The 25,992-nt window shown below is 40.4% G+C and overlaps 1 protein-coding gene and 1 pseudogene across 3 annotated transcripts in view; one reads left to right on the top strand and one right to left on the bottom strand.

The window, feature by feature from the left end:
• BANP (BTG3 associated nuclear protein) overlaps positions 1-25,992 on the top strand; it is a 121,033-nt gene that overhangs the window by 31,744 nt on the left and 63,297 nt on the right. For all 3 annotated transcript variants that reach the window (XM_028142951.2, XM_054710609.1, XM_028142950.2), the window contains 3 exons: positions 947-1,085; positions 6,947-7,038; positions 10,361-10,560. In XM_028142951.2, the coding sequence (XP_027998752.1) occupies positions 1,016-1,085; positions 6,947-7,038; positions 10,361-10,560 (362 nt within the window). In that variant the 5' untranslated portion in view covers positions 947-1,015. The remainder of the gene's footprint in view (positions 1-946; positions 1,086-6,946; positions 7,039-10,360; positions 10,561-25,992) is intronic.
• Positions 2,525-4,294, bottom strand: LOC114230860 (40S ribosomal protein S3a-like; annotated as a pseudogene).

The following is a 25,992-nucleotide window of genomic DNA, read 5'->3' as shown; positions in this document are numbered from 1 at the left end:
ATCAGGAAGAAAGTAACTGACTCTATTCCAGACACAATGCTAGGCTCAGGGATGACAGTTCACACCAGAGGTGGCCCTGCCCCAGAAGATGCCCTGTAGATAGGATGGCAGTGCTCTTGGGCATAGCAGTGGGCTGTATTGCAGTTCATGTCTGTGCTGGAAGCCACGGGGAGGCAAAACAGAGGCGCTCAGAGAGAGGGTGGATTTGAGTAGCAGAAATTGAGTATGAGGATAGCCTTGGCTGAAAGGTCCATTAGGTAAACTTGGGGAGGTGAGAGTTTTATTACAGGTGGAGACAACAGTGCGATGGTTTTCTGGGATGTGGTGTGAGCTGATACCCCACGGGGAGCAGGCGGAAGATAGGATGTATTCTGTGGGCAGTAGGGGACCATTGGAGACTTTGGCTTGGGGATGACGTGTTTAAGCCATTTTAGGAAGGTGACTTTGGAGGTGGTGTGAGGAATGGGTTGATAAAGTGAGAGGCTCTCAGGTAGGGCTAGACAGAAGCAATGAGCATTTTTTTGAGCTATTTCTCAATTCTCCAAAAATGCTAACCTTTTGGTGGTTTGGGGCAAGAAGAACCCTATATTAAAAACAAAATTTGTGGACATCTGATGTTCTCTTTTTATTTTTATTATCCTCACCCGAGGATATGTTTATTGATTTTAGAGAGAGAGAGAAAGGAAGGGGGGTGGGAGAGAAAGAGAAAGAAACATCAATGTGAGAGAGAAAAATTGACATGTCCCAGGGATAGAATCCACAACCTAGGTATGTGACCTAACTGGGAATTGAACCCCCACAGCCTTTTGGTGCACAGGATGACACTCCAACCAACTGACCCACCTGGCCAGAGCCTGATGTGCTCTTGAATATGTATGGTTAGCAGTTTTCATTTCACAGGTCACAATCATTAATCTCCCTCTCTGCTCTTGTGTTTGTTTTGTAGGTGACAGAGTCCTAGTCCTGTGTGAGTTTGATTCTTGCTTGTTGACTGGCCCCTCTTCTCTCCTTCTGGATGATGTCAGAACAGGATCTGGCGGATGTGGTGCAGATTGCAGTAGAAGACCTGAGTCACCATCACCCAGGTATAGAGCTGTGTGAGAGCAGATGGACTTTGTTCTCTCTATTTTTTAAAAATCTAAAAGTGCACCCAGCTGGTGTGGCTCATTGGTTGAGCGTCTACCCATGCACCAAGAGGTCACTGGTTTGATTCCTGGTCAGGGCACATGCCCCAGTTGTGGGCTCAGTCCCCAGTGTGGGGTGTGCAGGAGGCAGCTGATCAATGTTGATTCTTTCCCATTGATGTTTGTATCTATCTTTCTTCCTCAAATAAAAAGACCATATTTAAAATAAAAATCCAAAAGTGCTTCCAGAAGTTTTCTTTAATCTTTTAAAGAAAGAAAGAGAAAAAGTGATGCATGTACTGTGTGGAAGGTCCATTCTCAAATGGGTAGCCTTCTAGCAACTTGTCCGCTCCCCCCTCCTCTGATGTGCACAGGCACTTATAGTCTCTGCTTCCCTCTTCCTTTCCCCACCCATAGGGGCCTCTGTGACAGCTTAGTTCCTTACAGTTTCTCCCTTTTAAAATTTATTATTGTAGTAGTCATGGAAATCTTACCATGTTGATATGTCCAAATTGACTGCATTTATTTGACAACTACATGGCATTCCTTTTATAGGTGTCCTCTCATTTATTGAACTTTCCTCTTGTGGGTGGCATTTATATTTTTTGCACTGTTTCTATTTCATATAAATCTCTGCAATAAAGATCCCTGCAAGTATATCTTGGAAAATCTTTTTTTTTTTTTTTTATTAATGGTAAGTTCCCAGCAGAATTGCTTTGTATGTTTACAATTTTGATAAGACACTGACAGATTTCCCAGAAATGTTTTACTATGTTACTATTCCATCAGCTGAGTGAGAACAACTGTTTTCCTACACTTTGGCTAAGGCTGGTAATTTTTCTTACTGATGTTAAAAGCATACATCTACTTTGAAACCTTAATTAAATATTTGTTTTAAGAAGGCCTCATAAAGGAATCCCTAAATTTCAAGAACTTCACTTATGAAAAAACTTTGTCTACACTTTTACTTTGTAAAAGGATTTCTCAGTAGGTATCCTCTTTATTTTTTTGCCTTAAAGTTTTCATTGTTTTATATATAGTCACAAGCGCACATAATTAAGTCACTGAATTTCTGTTGCCTGTTTTTTCCTTTTAGAATAGTGGAATTAAAATACTGAATTATTTTTCCAATAGAAAAGAATTTTCAGAAAGCATGATGTCTATCCTGTATGATCTATTTGATATGTTAATTGGGAATTATTTCATTTGGAAATTAGTTATGATACAGAAGGGGAGAGTAATATAAATAATTTTGGAATTAAATGAGCGGTCATAAAGAAATAAAGTGCTTCATTTCAGGAATACTATTCTTTAGTCAGTTTTCCCCTTATTTTGCTTCTGATTTTTTTTTCCCCACAGATAGGATTCTATTTTATTTGTCACCATTGAAAGTCTAAATTTTAAACAGATTCTTGGACTTGGGGCTCCTATCCATCAGCTTTTTCAGCGTTAGCACCTGTCTTATTTCTAGTAGTTTTATTGGAGCTGTGACCTTCACCACGAAGCTCCATGAGTTTTCCCAGTTCAAACTTGGGCTTCTTCAGCATTTTTACTTTTCTAACAAAGACATCGTGGAGTGGATAAATAGGTTGGCAAAACTTTCTTCTATCTTTTCCAATGCTGTCTGGAATAAACTTATTGATCACTTCTATGAAGCCATTTGTACCTCTCAGGTCATGATTCCATCATCTTCTGGATTTGGTGGACCTGTTGATGCTGAGCACAGGAGGTCTTCCGAATCTGATTGTTGTGATTTTTAGTAAAACCAACATAGACTAGATGAAGCAAATAACCATTGGTAGTTTTGACATCAACATGAGCTTCAGTCATGCTCTTTCATTTTGTCACGGGTAAGATCCATGCTGTGGAAGTCAGGTGGCTTTGCCCTGCACATTTAGTAATTAGCTTTAATTTTCTAACTGCAATGTCATCATTCTGCAGATCAGTTTGGCTCACTTCAAAACCATGACCCATGAGACCATCAGATGTGATTTTGGTTCCTTGACTAGTGTTTTTGTGACATTTCTTATATTGAACACAGCTGGTGCTTTCACATCACACCGATCTTTCTTAGAAAGAGATCACCCATTTTCTTGGCTCCCTTTTAGCCGCATAGTGACCTGTGCACTTGGCTTGCTTCCCCTGTGTTTACCCCTAATGCCTTTTGTTTAATTATTGCCAACTACCATGGTGTTGCTCAGAGAGCCAAAAGCTGCTTCTGATTTTTTTAGTAAGAAGCACTATCACCTATTAACTGGCAAAATCAAGAGCCTCGTCAGATCATTGAACAAAGTTGGGGATATGAGTGCAGCTCTTCAACTACAATTTTCTCTGTAAAAACTAACCAATTTGTTTAGAGCTAGAACTTGTAGCTCTGACCTCTTTAGCACCACACCTTAGACCTTTGAACTTAAAAAGAAGCAGCACTATCACTGTCTATAGCAATTTAAAAAATATCCGTGTTTATATTTTGGTAGGTGAACAACAATTTCTTTAGAAAGCACACACTGCAATGTTATAAAAGAGAAATGTTCCATTCACATAAAATTTAAGCATTTTTAGAACTATTAAAATTCTGATAGCTGACTTCCTACATAAATTCCCTCTTTGTAGATTATAGTCCAAGGAAGGCATAGAGAAGTCATTTCTAATCTTGTTTTGTTCTTTCTCTGTTCCTTAAATAACTGGGAATTATAGTTTATTGACTATTTAATGAGAACCTGTATGCAAGGCTCTCTGAGGCCTTTATGGGCAGAAAGCCTGCAATTTCTGACTCAAAAGAACTTGCACACACCCAGCAAATACCATGGTGCATTACACATGTTTGTATTCAGAATGGGTTTAAGATTGAGATTACTTTTCCCTCATCTCTAAAATATGACCTTTATGAAATTTAGAAGTATAGTTAAGCAAGTAGAATAAACAAAAATTTCCCATAATCCTAGTAATAGAACTGCTTTTAAAATGTTGGCATGTATGTCCTAATTTCCATTTAAAAATAAATGTTTAGGTTTTGGTTTTGCATGTACTCACCATACAGCTGCACTTACTACACCTTTCTGCATGTAACTTTCTTCGGACCTATCATTGCAGGTGGTTGTGCTGGCTTTAAAATGAGTATTAAGCCCTGGGTGATTTTGCTTAGTATCTTTACACTTTCCATACTGCATCGGCCTTCAGACTGAAGGGTCTTGGGTTCGATTCTGCTCAAGGATATGTACCTTGATTGCAAGCTCCATCCCAGCCCTGGTTTGAGGCCGTGTGGAGGCAACCAATCGACGTGTCTCTCACATTGATGTTTCTTTCTGTCTCTCCGCCTCCCTTCAACTCTTTCTAAAAGTCAATGGAAAAAATATCCTCAATGAGGATTAACAAGTAACAAGGAGTATTGAGTTCTTTAATATAAATCTAAAAGTAATGCACACAAAATTATAACAAGCAATGCAACAAAGGACAAAAAAGAAAAGAAACTGGTCCTGCAGCCCATGGGAAGTGATTGGTGAATCCTGGTGCTGGTGCCTGTGCCCTCTGCCACGGACACATCTTCTTTTACGAATCTGCTTCATTGCTCTTTGCTTCCAGCCTGAGGTGCTTCACGCTGCCAAGGGGCATGGAGTCTTCTTTTCTGTGGTTACAGGAACCAGCTGTGTGGCTCTGGACAAGTCACTTAACCTCTCTGGACTTGTTTTCTCTTCAGCAAATTAAAAGGATTAAAACAATTGCCAAGGTTTCTCTCTGTCCTCCTAGTCCTGGTATAATGACCAGTTTTCTATAGAGGTGACAAAACTTTTGGGAACCTGTGTTTTGGTAACCACAAACACTGTAGACGTGGATTTCCCCCCTTTTTACTTAATTAAATGAACATTCATTTTTATCTATTTTTGTGGAGGTGGTCAAAGCATTTTCTGCCCCACAGGATCCACTGTGCAATGATCTTAGGTAGGCAAGATGCCTTTTGGTATTGTCAGTCCTTGGCTGGTTCCGTAGAGGAGCTTTGTGTAATCACCTCCGGGAGATCACTTTACTACGCCTGCCTAAGAACCATGAAAGGTTTGTGTTTGAGTCATGGGACTATGCAGTATCTTTATACTTAATAGTTTTGAGATGAATTATCGAGTATGTATAAGTTTAAAGGCATTGACACTCTTTTTTAAAAAATTGAGATCTTATTTGGAACTTCAAGATAGCCTGTTGAAGTGGCAGTGCTTTGAGATGGGGCCTGGGCCATAGTGACCTGTGCACTTGGCTTCCCTTGTGCTTGCCCCGACCCTCCCTGAGCAGATGAGAGATCTAATGTCAGCCAGATGCACTGTGTCCGCATCTGTGGACAGCCTTTTGTGAGGGGCTAGGGGTTTCTTCCTTTTGTGGTAGTTACTGTACCACAGCGTGAGCAGGTACTAGTTCCAGCACCCGTGTGGGCCTGGTGGAAGAGGGATAGATTTCCTTGAGTGGAGGTGGTTGAGCACAAAGAAGATTGGAGGGGGAAGACCTGGGACTGTCAGACATCATTGTCCAGGAGAGGCAGGCATCTTCTGTCCACAGCGAGTTTATCCTGCTTGATTGTAGCATGGGATGCATTTGAAAGGAGGTCTGGTGATAGCCAAAGTGGTCAGGCTCCATAGTTTATTCTCCATGGGTGGATACTCCCACAAGTGCTACAATAAGTGCACTTCTGTGTATACCTGTATATATACACAATATTATAATATACATGTTCTGTTTGTGTATATATATGTAATGTATATTCTCATATACTGGTACACATTTCTGTAGAATAGATTCACAAACTGATATTACTGTTAAAAAGTGAGTTAAAGCCATTAACTGGGAGGGCTGTCCACATTCCATTGTTAAGTGAAGGCGAAAGATGTGGACAGATCTACTGATATAAGGTGGCCTTGGCCCTCTGGTATATATGTAATATGTTTGTGAACTTGTAGGAAGAGGTGAGGAGAAATATATCAGGCAATTACCATTGGTAATTAAGGCAAGGAGAGGAGAAGGAAAAAATACTGGAGCAAAATGGAAAAGTACTCATGGTATCATGTTCAATAAAAAATGACTATGATATTCTATCTATAATTGCTAATATGTAAATGTTTAGTGATTGACTAGGTCTAGAGCAAACAATCAGGAACAGAGAAACATGATTTGCAGAAATGATGTGATTGTGGATGGTTGTGGTCTTTGATTCTTTGGCTATCTTTAATATTGTTTTTGTAGCTGATTTCCAATGAAAGGAAGGTGGTTGGGACCTGACCGTATTGTGGCAGGCCTTGAATGTAAGCTGAGTTCTTATTTGTGGGGAAGCCATGAATATCAGCTGAACATTGCAATGGGGAGACATTGATTTTAGCGGCACTGTGGAGTAGCTTTCCATGTAACTTAGTATGTTAAATTTGGGGCTATTTTGATGATCAACACCTAAGGAGATGTAATAGTCCAGATAGGTTTTAAATTTGAAATGAGGTAGCCAACAGACATGACTTTAAAATTGGGAAAATGTCACTATTATTGATTTGGTTTTATTATGCTGAAATTCAATCAGGGTAGCTGAACAGAACACTGAGTGAGAATCCTGTAGTTTTGGAGTTAGGGAAATTACTTATCCAGTATCTCAGTTTTTCTTGAGATTAAGAAGAGATCCTATTTTCTCTCTGAGAGTTTTAACTTAGAACTATGAAAAGGTAAAATATGAAACAGGTTGTACCATTTCTCATTTTAACTTTAAGGTGTCAGAATGGTTTACTGTTTCAATATTAAAACAGTCTGTAAAACTTCATATTAAAGTTTAAGTCTTTTGTTTCTGCTTTGGTTTTCAGTTGTACTGGAGAATCATGTAGTGACAGACGAAGATGAACCAGCTTTGAAACGCCAACGATTAGAAATCAATTGCCAGGACCCCTCTATAAAGGTAAAAATACAAATATATTTTATTATTTAGTTTCCTAGGGCTGCCATAACAAATTGTCAAAAACTGTGGAGCCTAAAACAACAGGAATTGATCCTCTCACAGCTTTGGAGACCAGAAGTCTGAACGCAATGTGTGGGCAGGGCTGTGCTTCCTCCAGAGACTCTAGGGGAGGATCTTTCCTGCCTCTGCTGGCTTCTGGTGGCTCCAGATGTTCCTTGGCTTGTGGCAGCATCACTCCAATCTCTGACTCCATCCTCACACTGCCTTTTCCCTTCGTGTTGGTGTCTGTTTCACTTTCTCTTCTCTTCTAAGGAAATTATTATTGAATTTAGGGGTCACCCTAATCCAGAGAGATCTCACCTCGAGATCCTTGACTTAATTACATTTACAGAGACCCTTTTCCAAATAAGACCACATTTATAAATTCTCGGGGTTAGGATATAGACGTATTGTTTTTGGGAGTCATCATTCAATCCCCTTAAAGCAGTGGTTGGCAAACTGTGGCTCGCGAGCCACATGCAGCTCTTTGGTCCCTTTAGTGTGGCTCTTCCACAAAACACCACATGCGGGCGCGCACATACAGTGCTATTGAAACTTCGTGGCCCATGCGCAGAAGTTGGTTTTCTAAACAATGGGTGAGTCTATTTTGAAGAAGTGGCGTTAGAACACTCAAGGGACCAAAGAGCCGCATGTGGCTCGCGAGCCGCGGTTTGCCGACCACTGCCTTAAAGGTTATGAAGAATCAACATTGTTTAGATTGAGATGCTGCCACGTGAAGCATCTTCCTTTACAACCACAGACCTGTTATGGATAGAAGGAAAGAGAAAATTTGTGTGGCTAATATTTCCCACTATTGCTGAAGTACTTCTGAACCTACCATGTCAGTCACCTAAATTTCAAAGTTTATTAGAGGTGGTCTTGGAAACCACTGAGTCAGTCAGTCAGTGATTTTGGATCTTTGGATTTACTTCTTTGGTTTAGTGTTTACAGAGTCATGGAGATAAATATCAGCACATATGAGAAGTTTCATAGTGGCTTTTCATGATATCCCTCTATTTAGAGACATTCATATCCCCCCAAAACCTAACACTTTTGTTAAAAAGGGGAAGTAGTGTAAGCTTAAACATGTAGGTGATTTAAAAGTATATTCATCCTGGCTGGCATGGCTCAGTGGTTGAGCATCAACCTATGAATCAGGAGGTCATGATTTGATTCCCATGCAGGGCACATACCTGGGTTTCAGGCTCGATTCTCAGTGGGGGGCATGCAGGACGCAGCCGATTGATGATTCTCTCTCATCATTGATGTTGCTATCGCTTTCTCCCTCTTCCTTTCTCTCTGAAATCAATAAAAGTATATTTAAAAAATATATATTCACAGTTAAATTTCTGTTTCTGATTAATGGTTAGAAAGTGGCTGCATTAGTAACATCAAATTATATTTTAAAATAAAATGCAGTTATAATTTTACCACCAGAGATACTCATTATAAACATAAACAATACAGAAATTTATAAAGTAAAAAATGAAAGTGGGCTGGCCTCAGTCCTAGTTCCACTGTCAATAAATTAAATTTTGGGCTCTGGTTTGAATACTGCCACATTTGTGTACTGTTTGGAAAAGTTTGCTCACCAAATTGCCAAGAACTCTTCTCTCTAATGAATAGATTTGAATGCGAATGGCTAATATCACTTGTATATAACAAGACATTAAAAATATTATTCTGTGCTCTTTGTATCATGAATTTGTTCGATAATTGTTTTATTAGTACATAACAGTGAATTGTGCTCAAACCTCAGGTAGAATCATTTGTAATTTAGAGTTAAAATAATAAGGTTTCACTGTATTTTAAGAATTCCGGAGCCAAGTGTTTGATGTCTGGAGTGGAGTTTTAAGTGATTTTATCTCAAGAATTCAGCGACCAATGGGTGGTTCTAATAGTGATTTACATTAGGGTGAACCATGGAAGCTACCTCTTTGTAGATCATGAGTGATGGAATGTCTGCACTGTGTGTGCCTCTGGGCCCGTCACACAATTGCTCCAATGACCTGTTCTCCTGAAGGCAGGCAGTCATTGGCGGACGTGGAGGTTAGCCCTTGCTTTACATGTTAGCACTCATGATGAGTCTCATCAGGAGGTGTGATTGCTTGAGACAAAGGGAGTTGTTGGGACAGTGTGCAGGTTTTGTTTACTGCATTGCTCCCCCTTACTGTCACGTCTACCAGGCAGTTAGACAAATGCATTTAACTTTTTCACAAGATAACTCAGTCTGTTGAAAATGCACTGAATAAGAATATCCATATTCTTCTTCTCTCAGACCTTGATGCCAGCTACATGATGTGATATTGCTCTAATTTTGCATTTTTGCTTCAGATTAGAAGGGCAGCAGGCCCTAGGAATGCTGTAGGCCAGCAGCAGTTAGATGGCATGTCCTGCCAGTCCAATGGAGGCTGGCCTTTTACTGTGGGCAGAGAAGCAGAGAGAAAGAGGAAAGGCAGAGTCTGCATTATTTTGAGCTGTTGGTTCTCAAGCCAGCCTTTCTACTAAATTGAGCTGTTGGATACTTTATGAACTTGCTTCTAACCAGCACTCTGAATCCTTCTACTAGCTGGTGAGATCAGTAGGGTGTTTTCTGCACAGTGGAAGTCTTACGGTACCTGAAAACATGCTTCTGTTTGTATTCTTGTCGACTCACGGCAGGAATGGCAGTGTGGGAAGTGAAGAATTTTCCTGTCTGGTTGTGTATTTTATCTGTTTCTTGGGTCTGGAGTCATGTATGTCACTGCTTACTGTGATCAATTGGAATCAGTAATTGGGACTTTGCTCAGAAGTGATAATCAAGTGTGAAGCTGCTCTTCATGTCAACCACTAGGTGGCAGGCATACTATTTATAACTTTTTTTTTTTTTTTTAACCAAATTTCAACAACAGGGCAGTGGGGATTATGTGAATGTGCAGGACCAGTAATTTCCATGCTGTTTTGATGTTCCAGGTAAATGTGTTTTTGTAGTTAGAAAGTTTTTATGTGCAAATTTACTGATTAATAGAAGAACATCCTAAAAACTACATATATTTTTATCACATGGACTTAAGCGTTACTAAGAATCACAACTACACATAGAAGTAAAAGCATGATTTAAGTAGTCGCATTTAAATAGAAGAGGTTGAACTTGTTTACTCAAATGTTTCTGGCATGTAACTAAAGAGCTAACGCGCAGGATTGTCCTATTGGAGTAGATGTGATTCAAATTAGGAAATAGCCATTTGGGATTCCTTAAAGTTCAAGATACCCCTTCTGAAGTTTTTCTTTTTTTCACTTCCAGTCATTCCTGTATTCCATTAACCAGACAATATGCTTGCGATTGGATAGCATTGAAGCCAAGCTGCAAGCTCTCGAGGCTACTTGTAAATCATTAGAAGAAAAGCTGGATCTGGTCACGAACAAGCAGCACAGTCCCATCCAAGTCCCCATGGTGGCGGGCTCCCCTCTCGGCGCAACGCAGACGTGCAACAAAGTGCGATGGTAAGAACAGTCTGTGGACTGTGGTCACCTTCTCATACAGGCCTTCTCCATGCGGTTACCCAAATTGTAGTACACATGAGGGCATCTGCCTCCAGCTTCACGGCACCTATTTCAGTTAGACTCAAACTAAACACGTGATACCCTGCTGCACTGGCTTCGAGTCATCTTCACAGTTTCTTTCTGACATGAACCAGACTGGTGCATCCTTTCTGTGGAATTAACCCATGAGATCTTGGAAGATGTGCATTTGTTTCTTTGTTGTTGTTGTTCTATCTGGCGAGTCCTTAGATATTTTTTCTCTGTATTAGTATTTATAAATTTTATTTGAGTATATCAAACTTCTCATTCATGTCTATCGTTTTTTTTTAAATCCTCACTTGAGGATACTGTCTTCATTGATTTTTAGAGAGAGGGAGGGGAGAAAAAGAGAGAGAGAAAGAGAAAGAGAGAAACATCAATGCGAGAGAGAGAGACACATTGACCAGTTGCCTCCCACATGTGCCCTGATGGGTGCAGGGGCAGGGGGGTGAGAGGGGGAGAGGGAGTACAGGGATTGAACCCGCAACCCAGGTACGTGCCCCTGACTGGGAATCGGACCTGTAACCTCTTAGTACGTGTGCTGACACTCCAGCCACTGAGCAACATCGGCCAGGGCATGTCTGTAGTTTTTATTGTGCCAATTAAAAAAAAATTTAGAGCCTTATTTTAGTTGAATGTGTGGTAGTGCATGTGCTGTTTAAATTGAAACTTTATGAAGAATTTGATTAGATTGGAAAGATGTTTCTATATTTGTAGTCCATGACACCCTATCTCTTACTTGAGCGCCCAAGACGAGTTAAAGCTCAGGACCTGGGCAGCAGTTCCATTAGTCCTGTTGGTATTTTTGTGCTTTCTCACTGCTGGCTACAAAGAAACCATATTTGTGATGGCGGCAAAATTTCTCTCTGTACTTGACGACAGCTTGAAGCGTTTTTTCTTGAGGGCTCTTCTGTTGTCTTCTCACGACTGCTGCTTCCTGCCCTGTGTGTCTGTGAGGAGGAAGGGCAGGGGACATGGGGAGATGGGGTGGCGTCGTGGTAGATGCAGAGGAGTGGGAACCACAGCGAGAGGGAAGGACAGTAGCTGGCCTTGCTGCCAGAGTCGGCTGGGTCCCACCCTGCCTGTGTGCTCTGGGGACAAGAGCAGCATTAGGGACTTTGTGGACTTTTCAGGGGAATGTGGGATTGAAGAGGGGTTCCTGATGGGTTTTGGGAAGCTCATAAATGTGCCTCAGTTTCAAGGTGGCCACTTGTCCTGCTTTGTCTGGGACAGCTGTGGATGATGCCTACTGAGTGGCATAACTAGTGCATCCTTTGACTCTCAGAAGTGTCCTGGTGTGTTTGAGACACTGCATGGCCTCTATACCTGATCTCCAGCTGTGGGTCAGGGACTCTGGGGATCTCCTTCCCTAGAGGAGAATGTGGGGCAGTCTGTGGTGCTGCTGTGAGACAGGGCCTTTTGCCCTGGTTTATGTTTGGTCCTAACAAATCACCCATGTGTTTACTCCCAGCAAACATTGGTTGAACATGTCCTCTGTGCAGGCAGTGAATCTCAACCCTATCAAACCCAATGCTTTTTTTAAGAACATATATTTTTAATGCCCTCGTATTCTAAAATGCAGTGTTTAGAAAATATAATTTATAATTAAAATATGAATACAATGCCTTAAGTGTAATGGAAGGAGAAACAGAAGGGTAGTAGAATATAATAAAATAACATGTATTTCAATATGTAAATGGTGGGATTCGCTTCATAAGGAGGCAGTGAATAGGCCAGATGCCCAAACTGCCCCTCTTGAGTCCTGGTGACTCATGCTAGTTGGTGATGGGATAGTACAAAATGATGAGAAATTTTGATGAAGATTCAAATAAAGCCACGTATAATTATTTTCTAGACTTAAACAATAGTTAAATTCCTGGAACATTCAAGTTTTACAACTATCCAATAATATCCTATCTAATAAAAGAGTAATATGCAAATTGACCATCACTCCAACACACAAGAAGGCTGCCCCCATGTGGACACAAGATGGCCGCCACAAGATGGCCAGCAGGGGAGGGCAGTTGGAAGGGACCAGGCCTGCAAGGGAGGGCAGTTGTGGGCGATCAGGCCAGCAGGGGAGGGCAGTTAGGGGTGACCAGGCCTGTAAGGGAGGGCAGTTGGGGGCGACCGGGCCTGCAGGGCAGGGCAGGTGGGGGGACCCAGGCCTGCAGGGGAGGGCAGTTAGGGGTGACCAGACCTGCAGGGGAGGGCAGTTAGGGGCAAACAGGCTGGTAGGGGAGCAGTTAGGCATCAGTCAGGCTGGCAGGGGAGTGGTTAGGGGGTGATCAGGCTGGCAGGCAGAAGCGTTTAGGGCAGGGGTCCTCAAACTTTTTAAACAGGGGGCCAGTTCACTGTCCCTCAGACCGTTGGAGGGCCGGACTGTAGTTTAAAAAAAACTATGAACAAATTCCTATACACACTGCACATATCTTATTTTGAAGTAAAAAAACAAAACGGCAAAAACACCCGCATGTGGCCCATGGGCTGTAGTTTGAGGACGCCTGGTTTAGGGGCAATCAGGAAGGCAGGCAGGCGAGCAGTTGGGAGCCAGCACTCCTGGATTGTGAGAGGGATGTCTGACTACCCGTTTAGGCCCGATCGTACCGGGATCGGGCCTAAACAGGCAGTTGGACATCCCTCGAGGGGTCCCAGATTGGAGAGGGTGCAGGCTGGGATGAGGGACACATCCCCCCGTGCACAAATTTCATGCACCAGGCCTCTAGTTTTGTGTATAAATGTAGTATACAAGCTCTTGTCAAGTACAATGGAGTAAGATTCTGAGCTCAGAGAGTCAGAAGTATTAGGTGTACCGGTTAATAATGCGGATTTTTTTCAGTAGATGGAGTTACACATATGTTGATATATATGCAATTTGATATGTATGCTTTTTTGTTGTATTGACAGCAAGCTTCAAAACTTCATATGTCAAATTTTCTGAAGGTGTTAACATCATAGATACTTTTACGCTTAAAAATGTCGAATTTTGTGCCAAAAAAAGAGCATTTGTGGGAAGTTTTAATCATTACTTTATTTTGAATAAAAGTGCTGCTGAAAGTTACCGTATACTTTGGGAAGCTTATGGTGAACATGCTCCATCTCAAGGTACTTGTGAATGCTGGTTTAAACGCTTTAAAAGTGATGATTTCGATGTGAAAGACAAAGAACGTCCAGATCAACCGAAAAAGTTTGAAGGCCAACAATTACAAGCATTATTGGATGAAGATGCTTGTGAAACTCAAAAAACAACTTGCAGACAGATTAAATGTTGCTCAGCAAACAATTTCCGATCGTTTACAAGCAATGGAAAAGATTTTAAAGGAAGGAAAATGGGTGCCACATCAATTGAACGAAAGACAAATGGAAAACCGAAAAGTCATCAGTAAAATGTTGCTTAATTGGCACAAAAGAAAGTCTTTTTGCATCGAATTGTGACTGGTGATGAAAGTGGATTTATTTTGAGAATCCCAAATGCACAAAATCATGGGTTGATGCAGGTCAACCATCAACATCTCCTGCAAGGCCAAATCGCTTTGGAAAGAAGACAATGTTCTGCGTTTGGTGGGATCAGGAAAGTGTGGTGTATTATGAACTTCTAAAACCAGGTGAAACCATTAATACTGATCGCTACTGACAACAAGTAATCAATTTGAACCATGCTTTGATCGTGAAACGACCAGAATGGGCCAGAAGACACGGCAAAGTAATTTTGCTTCATGATAACGCACCATCACACACTTCAAAACAGTTAAAGACATGTTAAAAGATCTTGCCTGGGAAGTATTAACTCACCCGCTGTATTCACCAGACCTTGCTCCTTCAGATTACCACTTGTTCCGATCGATGGCACACGCACTTTCTGAGCAGCACTTCAAACGTACGAAGAAGTGGAAAATTGAGTCTCTGAATGGTTTGCCTCAAAACAAGAGAAGTTCTATTGGGACGGTATCCATATTACTTTGAATAAACATCTCTTGAAATTATTGTGTTTTCTTTGATTACAAAATCCGCATTAGTAACCAGTACACCTGGTATGTTTTTAGCTCATATGAATATATGGGACATTTGAACTTTGTGCAGGAAGATCATTTTATTAGTTGAGACTGTGTCCTGCATTGAAGGATATCTTAATGTCCTTGACCTATACCCACTACATTTCAGTGGTGTCTCTTAATTCTGATAACCAGGTATGTCCCAGTGGATTTCAGCCCTCTCCACTCCCAGGCACCTCCATTGAGAACAGTTGCTCTGAGGGATTAGAGAAGAATAAATGACATACTTTCTGCCCATTAGTAAGAAGGTTGCATATTCTAAGGATGGTCCTCCTTGGTGGGATATCACTTTGCCTGTGTTTGGAAGAGGTAATCTTCATGAGATGAGTCAGGGAACGTGTTGACAAAAATCTGTCCATTCATATTGCGCCTTCTATTATTTGTGATAGTTCCATCAGGGTCAGTCAGATTGTCGAGGGTGAGTGCCCAGGGACTGAAGTTTGGACCTCCAGGGTGACTTGTTTTGGGATTCCTTCTGTGTCGGGAAGTGTGTACTGGGAGAGCAGGCATCTGCTTGTCACAAGTTACCCTGGTTTGAAACTGCAGGGGTGACCTGGGCCAAGTCATATAGTTGTGTTGATTCCCAGTTTCCAGTTTCATTAGCTTAAAAAAAAACCAGAAGAAGGTGACTTAGGCTACCTCTGGGGCCCATTAGTTTCTCTCACTGTTCTAATAACAAAACTGCCCACACTCACTGTGCAGGTGAGCAGGAGAGAGGTTGGCACTACTTCTGTTGAAGTTGTCCCTGCTGACTGGTGCCACAATCGTTTGGATTTTGAGTTGTTTGATCACAGAACTGCTCGCTTGGGTAAAGGCATTTCCAGACTGCAGGGAGCCGCCATCTTTCTGGCAGGGCTAGTGGGAAGAACCATTAGCTACTTTCCTGGTCAGAAATTCCACCATGTTTTCCTCTGCAGGGGAGAAGATTTTATCATTTAGAGGTTTGCCATGGTTTTCTCTGTGTGTATATCAAGTGGTAAAGTTTGCTAATACTAATTAAAATGTACAATCTAGTTAGGTGTTCTAGTTTTAAAGAATTGTACTGGTGAAATAAAATCAACTTATTATAGAATACACTATTGTATCTTTGAACAAGGTTTATTAATGTTGTTAATACAACCATTAATATTAAAACAATGTAAGTATTAGAAGGAAAAATCATTCCTCCATTTTCTCAAAAGTGTAGTTTTAAAGAGGGTATATGTGAGTGATTTTTAAAGAAGATACTAAATTTGGCATTTCTCTCTGGGTAAGTTCTGAAAATGAGAAAAAAAAGGCCAACAATTGAAAGCTGTTAATAAGGAATTTTAGGGAGAATTAAAGGATAAAAATTTAATCCCAATATATCAATTGAAAAAATATATATTTAAATTAGAAAGTTACTAATTTGTAAACACAATATAAGTAAATGAGAATTGTATGTTTTAAATGTGGGTAGTGGAACATAGAAAAGTCTCCCAAAGTAAGTGAAAACTGGTTAACATTCTGAGTAATAAGGTACTTCTACAAATTATTTATGTTGGGTCTCAAATATTTAAAATAAAGTTTTAAACTATATAAGTCCTAGATTATTTTATATCCAAATTGTACGCTTTTAAAAATTACTTAAGATTCCTTAGGCCCATTCACATTTGTTGTGAATGATCTGTTGGGAAGTCTGAGTGTAATCTCACAGCCCGAATGCAGACTTCTTAATTTTTCTTTATCAAATTTTGAATTTAAAAAATATTTTTATTGATTTCAGAAAGGAAGGGAGAGGGAGGGAGAGAAAAACATCAATGATGAGAGAGAATCATTGATCTGTGCCTCCTGCACGCCTCCCCTACTGGGGATCTAGCCCACAACCCCAGCATGTGCCCTTGACTTGAATCGAACCTGTGACCCTTTAGTCCGAAGGTTGATGCTCTATCCACTGAGCAAAACTGGCTAGGGCTGAATTTTTGATGTTTCCATTTAATTTTGTATGCATGTGATTTCTATTCCCGATTGGTCTACACTACCTCACACACCTGCAGACTTTTGGTGACTTTTTTTGTGATTCCCTGTTACGACTGAGTATTAACCAAAGAAAACATGTAGTTTACACACATACTCTTTATGAATTATTAACATAATCTGATGACTCAAATTCAATCTGATAAGCAGAAAATAAAAATAGTCAAATGTTTTAATAGATAATGCATATTGTAATAATTTGGTGTACTTCCAATGTTAGAATAACTCATATCTCATTGATTGGAATTGGGTTGAATCTGTAGGTTAATTTGGAGAGAATTGCTGGCTTGCTTTTGTTAAGTGAGAGGTTTTCTTTGAGATAATTCACAAAAATTAGAAAGTTAATAGTATATCAGATTTCCCAAATTCAACTTGAGGAATAATTATTTTGAGTTTCAGAAGGATTTGTGGTCAGTAGGATATAATCTAGTGAGGCTTAATTGTAGGTGGGAGGGAGGCAAAAACTTTCTCAAATAATTTTCAAATATTCTGGTGGAACGCCTCCCACCCTAGCCACAAAACACAAAGTTGGAGGTCACTGTGTGAATAGAAATATCACCTGACTTGACTGCCTCATATAGGAAATGAGTGGGAAATTATTTGCAAGTAATACAGTTTTAGTCTTACCTAAGGTTTGCTTCTAGTTTGGGTTAATATAAATAACTCAGGATGTGAACTCCCCGAGGGTAGAGAATTTCTGCTGTGCCTGGAGTGGCCTTCTCACTTACTGCCATTCAGGACAGTGTCAGTGATGGAGGGGGTCAGAGGATTTGGCCTCCAGGCATTTTAAGTTATTTAAACTTGTCTTTGGAAGAGTAGTTTCTTCTAAAATAGGATGTGCTCGTAGTACCCATATGTGTAAGGTGAGGTTTAGACAAAGAACATAATTGTGGACATTCTTGATTATTTGATGTGATATGTCCATGTCCCTTCAGCCCTTGATGGTTGTTCAGTGAACATCTACAGACATGTCACTGTTGGTGACATTACAGACTTGGTGGCAGTTGTTTTCTTTAAAGAAAATATTTTTATTCATTTCAGAGAGGAAGGGAGAGGTAGAGAGAGATAGAAACATCAGTGATGAGAGAAAATCATTGATTGGCTGCCTCCTGCACACCCCACAGTGGAGATTGAGCCCGAAATGCAGGCATGTGCCCTGACCTGGAATAGAACCGTGACCTCCTGGTTCATAGATCGTTGCTCAACCACTGAGCCACGCCAGCCAGGCCAATTGGCTTCTTATTTCCTGGATGAGCTTTTTGCTTGGATTAAATGCTTTTGGTACTCGTGGAAGTTTTCCTTGATCATTGGAAATTGGAAATAAGGAATGACTGTGCAGATTCTCCCAGGTAACCCTATTCTTCAAGGCGACTTAAGAAGAGTTTGTTTGATTGAACCCCAGTGCACATCTTGGGTAGGGATGGAGAATATAGGCATGACTCCTACACCTCTAGCAATTTCCATGGCAGACTTGTTAATTGATGTTGACCCATCCCTGTGAGCTTCAAACCTGAATCAGTGTGGTGTTTTCAGGCAAATAGAGCTGGCTCTAAATATTAAACTATTTGACTTTTATGATTCTATGGGGTTTTCTCTGTTCCTCTGTTAGTATACAATAAGAGGTGTGTGTGTATGTGTGTTTACATTCAGAATCCAATTATAGGTCTCTGAAATCTGTATAGGATTTTAGCAGATTCTGTGTTAGAGTTTCTAACTCTAAGCATACAGTTCTTCTGTAGAGCGCCTGGGTGCAATCTCTGGTCCACCCCTTGTCCCAGGTCTGCATGTGTTTCTTGTTGGGCTCTCTGCATGGCAGATACTGACCTTGCAAATGTTGGCTGATCCTATCCTGATGTCCTTGCCTGCACTGGACCAAGGTATGGGCTCCAAGTTCTCTGGTTCAAGCCAAGGGGCTCCTTTTTTCCAACTTGTTTTTAGTTTTCCTTTTGTCATAAAAAGTGGCAAACACAAACTTGTGGAAAATAGTTTACATCCTATATTTTCTATTTAGGTCCTTTTTTTTTTGCACAGATTTGAATAAAGCTTCTAAGTGTGCATTCAAATGATAGTCCATTTTTTGTGTCTGATGGGCAAAGGGGGCAGAAAAGTTGATGTTTTAGAATAATAATACAGGTACTTTCACAAAGCAATTTCTTGAAACCGATAAGAAGTTGGCCACTTCCCAAGTGTAGCTTGGAAAATATTTGCCATGATAACTCTGAAAGCTGAGGATACAAAATTGATTTAAAAACAAAACAACTAAAATGCTTAAACACTGAAAAGGGTAAGTTGTAACAGTATTGAAATAGGATTATTCCTGCTGTTAACCAGCAAGTGGCTAAGAATTTGAGAAATACTTGGCTTCAGATCCAGGCTCCATCATCTATAAATGGTGAGAACTTGGGCAAATTCTTACTTTTCTAAGCATCAGTTTCTTCATTAGTAAAAAGAGAATAAAAGTAGTAAACTAGTGAATGAGATCACTGTAAACCAATAAAATCAATTTTAGATTACAATAAAGAATAAAAAGCACTTAATTCAACCAAAAGGAGCTGTAGCCCTAGAGACACAGATTCAGGTAGCAACCTAAATTGTATCTGAGACAAAGGTCAGGATAGCAAAGTTCCTGCCCAGGCTCTCAATTAGGTCCATTTTATGTAAATTAGGTATCTAATTATGTAGTACTGAAAGTCAAAACCAGAATTTTCCTGCAGTGGCTGACTCCTATGGTGTCAACAAACAGTGCAGAGCGAGGGGAGGGTTCTGGTATACAGAGAATGTGAGAAGCCCCTATCAGGAAGTGGCCACTAGGCTCTTATCTATAACTAGAGGCCCAGTGCATGGATTCGTGCACCAGTGGGGTCCCTCAGCCTGGCCTGCGCCCTCGCAATCCGGGACCCCTCAGGGGATGTAGTAGTGCCTGAAGCAGCAGGGGGCCGGGGAGGAGCTCGAGCCCAGGCCCCTCAATCCCATTCATCCAGACCCTACTGCACCTGCTGCGCTGCCATGGAGGTGGGAGAGGCTCGCGCCAGCGCACTGACCACCAGGGGGGCAGCTCCTGTGTTGAGCATCTACCCCCTGGTGGTCTTTGTGCATCATAGCTACTGGTCGGCCGGTTGCTTAGGCTTTTATATAGAGATAATAAAAGCGTACTATGATAATTAGACCGGATGTCCTTCCAGACCACCTTCCGGATGAAGCCAGGGCTGTGAGGGAAGCCCAGGTCCTGGGTACCTGCTGGCAGCTGGAGGGAAGCCTGGGTCCTGGGTGCCAGAAGGAAGCTGGTACTGGCAGCCGGGGGAAGGAAGGCCTACTCTTGCATGAATTTTGTGCATCGGGCCTCTAGTTGTTTATAAAATTTGGGCCTTCAGTTAACCATAGGGAGTCCATTTATAGCACAATTTTTTTCTCAGGATTTACATCTAATGTTTCTTGGTCCCCACGGTCCCCATCATGCATAGAGGTGTTTAGTATTCCTTGATCTTCCACAACCCTCTGATGTTTAAAAAATTAATATTAATGTTGGTTGTTCACTGTGTCTAATATTGACCATGCTCTGTGGTACATGCTGGTCTCACACCAGTAAAACCACAGGATTCTAGGTCATACTCAGTTTAGTATCTTCAGAAATTGCAGTGGCAGCATCCATTCTAGGCCTTCCTCTGACATTGTGTTCGTAGGTTTCTGTTCTGGCTTGTGATCCTTAACCCTTTTTCTTTTAGCATCAGATTGGCAGCATGAGACCAAGGAAATCTAGAGGCATTAACCAGAGGCTTGCACTCAGATATGAAGCTTATTCTTCCATTCACTCATGTCTTAACCCATAGGCTTGGCCATGTAGGGGGCGTTCACCTGAGCAGTTGTGATGTACCAGTGAATAAAACAGTCAAAAAGATCCCTGTACCTCGACAAACGAAACTGTAATAACGGAGCTGTATAACAGATGAGAAGGTATTGAAGTGCTGTGGGGGAACAGTGGCCAAAACAGATTTGTGCCTCTTGTATAAGGTTGTGTGTAATTTTGTTGTTGTTTTAAACCAGAGGCATCCATCAGAATCATCTTGGGAATTCTTTTTTTTCCCAAAGTCCTAGGCTGTCTGGGGGTGGGCCCTAGCTTCCCCAGGAGATTCTGATAGTTTGGAAGTTAGGGGGCTGTAGACTATTGCTTCATTAATTTTGATTAAGAATGTTGGCTCTGCTGCTTGAGGATTTGAACTCAAATCTAAGTGTGTCACTTACCAGCTGTGTGGGCTTGGGCAGGTTATTGAGCTGTCTGTGCATTGCCCCCACAGGCTTCCAGGATTGAATGACTCCTTTTACACGGAGCCTTCGGGGTCGTCCTGCTGGGGACCATGAGGGTCCTGCACTCACACTTACAGTCACTGTCCACAATGGGTGAATGTTCCTTGTTTCACCCATCATAGGTCACTGGGCCAAGTTTAGGGCCTGTTTTACTTCTGATACTGTATTTAGGCAGAGTGTTCAACTTGTGTAATTAGCATAATATTAGAATTGAAAAAACCAGGATAGTCTATGGGGTCTAGCTATTTCCCTTTTCCTTAATTTTGACAGAGTTTAATATATATATGTTTTTCTTGATTTCAGAGAGGAAGGGAGTGGGAGAGAGATAGAAACATCAATGATGAGAAAGAATCATTGATTGGCTGCCTCGTGTAGGTTCCTGACTGAGGATCGAGCCCACAACCTGGGCATGTGCCCTGACCAGAATCGAACCATGACCTCCTGGTTCATAGGTTAATGCTCAACCTCTGAGCCACACTGGTCGGGCTTGATTAAGTTTTTATTTAACAGGAGCTTACGTAACAAATATACAGTTATAGGTAATGGTTTAAGATTGCAAAAGAATGAATTAAACACAAAGTTTTTTAAAAGCAAAGTAATCAAGAAATAAATAAATTGATCAGTGGAACAGAATAGAGGGCCCAGAAATAAACCCACACAAATATGCCCAACTAGTTTTTGACAAAGGTGCAAAAGAGTTCAATAGAGGAAGAACAGGCTTTTAACAAATGATGCTGGAGCAGTTGGGCATCCACAGGCAAAAGAAAAGAAATGAACATCGATGTTAACCTTACAGCTTGAACAAAAATTAATTTAAAATGGATCACGGATTTAAATGTCAACTGGAACACCTTTAGAGGAAAACACACGAGAAAATCCTTGGCTGTTAGTCAGACTTCTTAGACTTGACACCAAGAGCATAAAGAGATAAATTTGACTTGATCAAAATAAGAAATGTATGCTCTGTGAAAGACCTGCCAGGAGGATGAAGAGACAAGCTACAGCCGAGGATAAAATATTTGCAAAACATTTATCTGACAGAGAGCTGGTTTCTAGAACAGAGAACTCTTAAAAACTCATCAGTAAAGAAACAATCAAATTAGAAATGGGTAAAAAATACAGCAGATATTTGACCAAAGAGGAGATATAGAAGGGTAGATAAGCATATGATTATTTAGATGTTCAATATCAGTAGTAATCAAGGAAATGTAAACTAAAACCACAATGAGATATTACTCCACACCTATCAAAATGGCTAAATGAAAAATAGTGACACCACCAAGTGTGGCCAGGATGTGGAGAAATGGATCTCTCATCCGTTGCTGGTGGGAATGTAGAATGGTGCAGCCACTCTGGTGCAAAGTTTGGTTGCATTTTATAAAGCTAAATATGTACTTGCCATATGGCCCAGTAATCACATTCTTAGGCATTTGTCCCAGAGAAATGAAAATTTATGACCACACTGAAACCTCTGCATGAATGTTCATGGCAGCTTTATTTGTAATAACCAAAACCTGCAGACACCCCCGATATCCTTCTGTGGATGAAAGGTTAAACCCATGATTGGCAAACTGTGGCTCGCGAGCCACATGCGGCTCTTTGGCCCCTTGAGTGTGGCTCTTCCACAAAATACCACGGCCTGGGCGAGTCTATTTTGAAGAAGTGGCGTTACAAGAAGTTTAAGTTTAAAAAATTTGGCTCTCAAAAGAAATTTCAATAGTTGTACTGTTGATATTTGGCTCTGTTGACAAATGAGTTTGCCGACCACTGGGTTAAACAAACTGGTCCACCTGTAAACAAACACCCATTCCATGGAAAGCTGTGCAGCACCAACACTGAATGAACTGCTGATACTTGCTGCCATTGGATGACCTTGGGGGCATTGTGCTGAGTGCAAAAAGCCATTTGCTAAAGGTCATGTGCTGTATGATTCCATGTCTATCACTTTCCTGAAATGTCGGAACTATACATTAAAACAGGTTAGTGGTTGCCAGGGGATAGGGTGGGATGGGAGGGTGGGTATGTCTAAAGGGGCAGCACTAGGCCACTCCTTGGTGGCGATGGAGCAGTACGCGAATCTGCACATGATGTCAGCTGCATAGAACTATATGTGACATGTTACTGCATGCAGAAACTGGTGAAATCTGAATGAGGCCTGTAGTCTCGCTAGCAGTATTGTTCCACTCACTTTCCTAGTTTTGATATTGTACTACAGGTTATATAGGATGTCACCATTGGGGACCCAGGACTTCGTATACTTCCTTTGTAACTTCCTGTGGGTCTATAATTATTTCAAAACGTGTCGTGGTTCAACCAGAGAAGCAGAAACAATAGGAGATAGAGAGAGAGAGACAGCACTCCCACGAGGAATTTATCACAAGGGATTGGCTTATACATTGTGGGGGCAACTGAAGGCTGTAGGGCAGGTGGACAGGAAGGGCAGATCATGGTCAGCTGGCAGGAGCTATTTGGAGTCTCCAAGACCAGGGAAAGCCTAAACCTCCTTTCAGAGTTTCATCTGATCAGGTCAGGCCCATCCAATATTACAGTAAACCCTCAGTTTTTCAGACCTCGATTTCATGGGCTTTGGATTTAACAGAAAAAATTCCCAGTTTGTATGTCATATGTGAAAATTAACACCCTGTTAATTTTAAAATGCTTTAACCAAGATTTGCTTATAATTAAATTAATAGCTTATTTTTTTTTTTGTTATTCACTGTTATTTTAAACAAATTTTAGCAAATGGGCCATATGTTGGAAAAAACATTGTAGTAATTTTACCAACATAAATATTATATACCTACAAATATAGCCTACAGATTTAAGTCCTAGAGACTGCTCTTAAACAATGTTCCATAAATGATTAGCATGTGATCACACCACATTTTGGGCGGTAGTTGGTTCTGTTGTAACTTGCATGACTTTCTGCAGCAGTTTTAACATGTGTTGGCCGATGTTCCTACCTGTGCTGAGCCACACCCCGGCTGCGTGCATTTGTTTACTCATAGTGACTGGTGAATGCATGTATTTACTAGGCCTATTCAGTATAAATTTAAAGTTACTGTAATATATATAGAAAACTTTTCTATGAAATTAAGCTTTTAATACATACTTAATTACACACACATGTCTACATAAGTAAAAACAGGTAAGCTAACTTATAATAACTTAAACAGGTAATTTGTCAGTTTCTTTTAACGTGTATTAGAAAAACCTACTTTATTATATAATGGATTTTGGCTTTAAGGGATATCCCCTCATCCAAATCAATCCGTTATATCAAGGTTTTACTGTATCTTTCTTTTGGATAACTTCAACCAATTAGGACTTTAATCACATCTGCAAAAGTCCTTCCAAGCAGCACCCAGATTAGTGTCTGATTGATTGACTGGGACTGTAGTTTAGCCTAGTCAAAAAACTTAGTATTGTGACAATTTTTCAGTATCTACCCTTAGATAACTATTTCATTCTTCTTAATGTGATATGGATGTTTCATAATTTTTGAAAAATAAAATATTCTTTGGTACAATTTGAGGTTGACATAAGTTACATTAGTTAAGAGTTTGTAATTTCTGGCATATTGTAATATTGATATTTAAAAACAAAACTGATTCATTGCTCTTTAATTATTTTAATCTAAAAGCATCATCCATTTAAAAAATCCTATGAATAGGCTTTTGACAGCCAAATTTTACCTTGTTTCTTTGCTTTTTAAACTTTCATTCCCATTTCTTTTCCATCACAAAGTTTTGTCCTATCTGACAGGCTGTCACACTCCTCAGTAACAGAAATATGGACAGAAATTTAAGCTAAATATTTATTTCCTGTAACTGTAAGGCCCCAGGGTTAAAGACATTTATTACAATTATTAGTACACAGGTGAACAAAACAACATAAATATATTACTTTTGTTTATAATGAATTCTTAATATCCCAATATTGTGAATGTATCCTTGTGAAGGTGTGGATTTAGTTTTAGTTAATTACTGAATTCATGACTTACTGCTTAAAACAGGTTCATACAGCATTACTTTTATTTCTCTTTTTAGTTTTTATAGTTTTAAGTTCTGAGAAATGTTGTTCCCATAAATAAATCTGTGGGAGAGGAAAGAGTTCCTCAGCTCTTTAAGTTATATGCCAAAAATTATTGTGGTCTATCATCAAAAATAATTTTTGATGATCTGTGAGCTGGATATTTTAACTAGGTCTTGTTAGTTTTGTTGAAAGCAAAGAGCTATGGAACAATAGCTCACCGCAGGGTTTTCCAGTTGGTCATTGGAGGCGTTGCCACGTTTCAGACTGGCCCTGCGTTTGTACCTCAGGTGTTCATTTCTGGATGGACAGTGTACCCAAGTATAATTAGAATGAATATAATTAGAATAAGAAGTAATTTTTTTTAAAAAAAGTGAAACAAACAAATTGACCAGAGGTGCTTTCTCAAGGAGAATAATTTTTAGAAGATAGTACTTTCTGGAAGGCAAGGATCTTAAAATTGAGATGCTGGGAACTGGCCCACACCCAGGAACCTCCTGAAAGTCTTTGAGTGCCTCCAGGTTTATGTTTATTCCAACTTGAAGCTGGTTGCCTCAGAACATTGTTTCCTTGACAATTGTTTCCTTTTCCTCCTTTAGGAGGAAAAGGTATATTTCGTCAAAACCACTTTGTCGATGTTGGGCATAAATGAATTTTAATCATTGTATTCCCTGTGGGACCTCTCCCCATTAGGGAACTCATCTACTTAGTAGAACTTACTTAGTTGCTCATGGAATGAGAGAGAACAGGAATGAGTGTGGGGGGGGATCCTGGAGGATGTTAGTGTTATGTGGAATACTCTTTGGGAAATATCCTATATAATAAAAGCCTAATATGCTAAGTGTCCAGTCATCTGGTCAGCCATTCAACCAATCAAAGAGTAATATGCTAATGATATGCTAAGGCCACTCAACTGCTTGCTATGACGTGCACTGACCACCAGGGGGCAGACGGTCAACCAGTCGCTATGACA

The sequence above is a fragment of the Eptesicus fuscus genome, chromosome 21 (assembly GCF_027574615.1).
Source record: "Eptesicus fuscus isolate TK198812 chromosome 21, DD_ASM_mEF_20220401, whole genome shotgun sequence".
Taxonomy (NCBI): Eukaryota; Metazoa; Chordata; class Mammalia; order Chiroptera; family Vespertilionidae; genus Eptesicus; species Eptesicus fuscus.
Note: the sequence above shows the minus strand (reverse complement) of the source record. Positions and strands in the feature narration are given on the sequence as shown.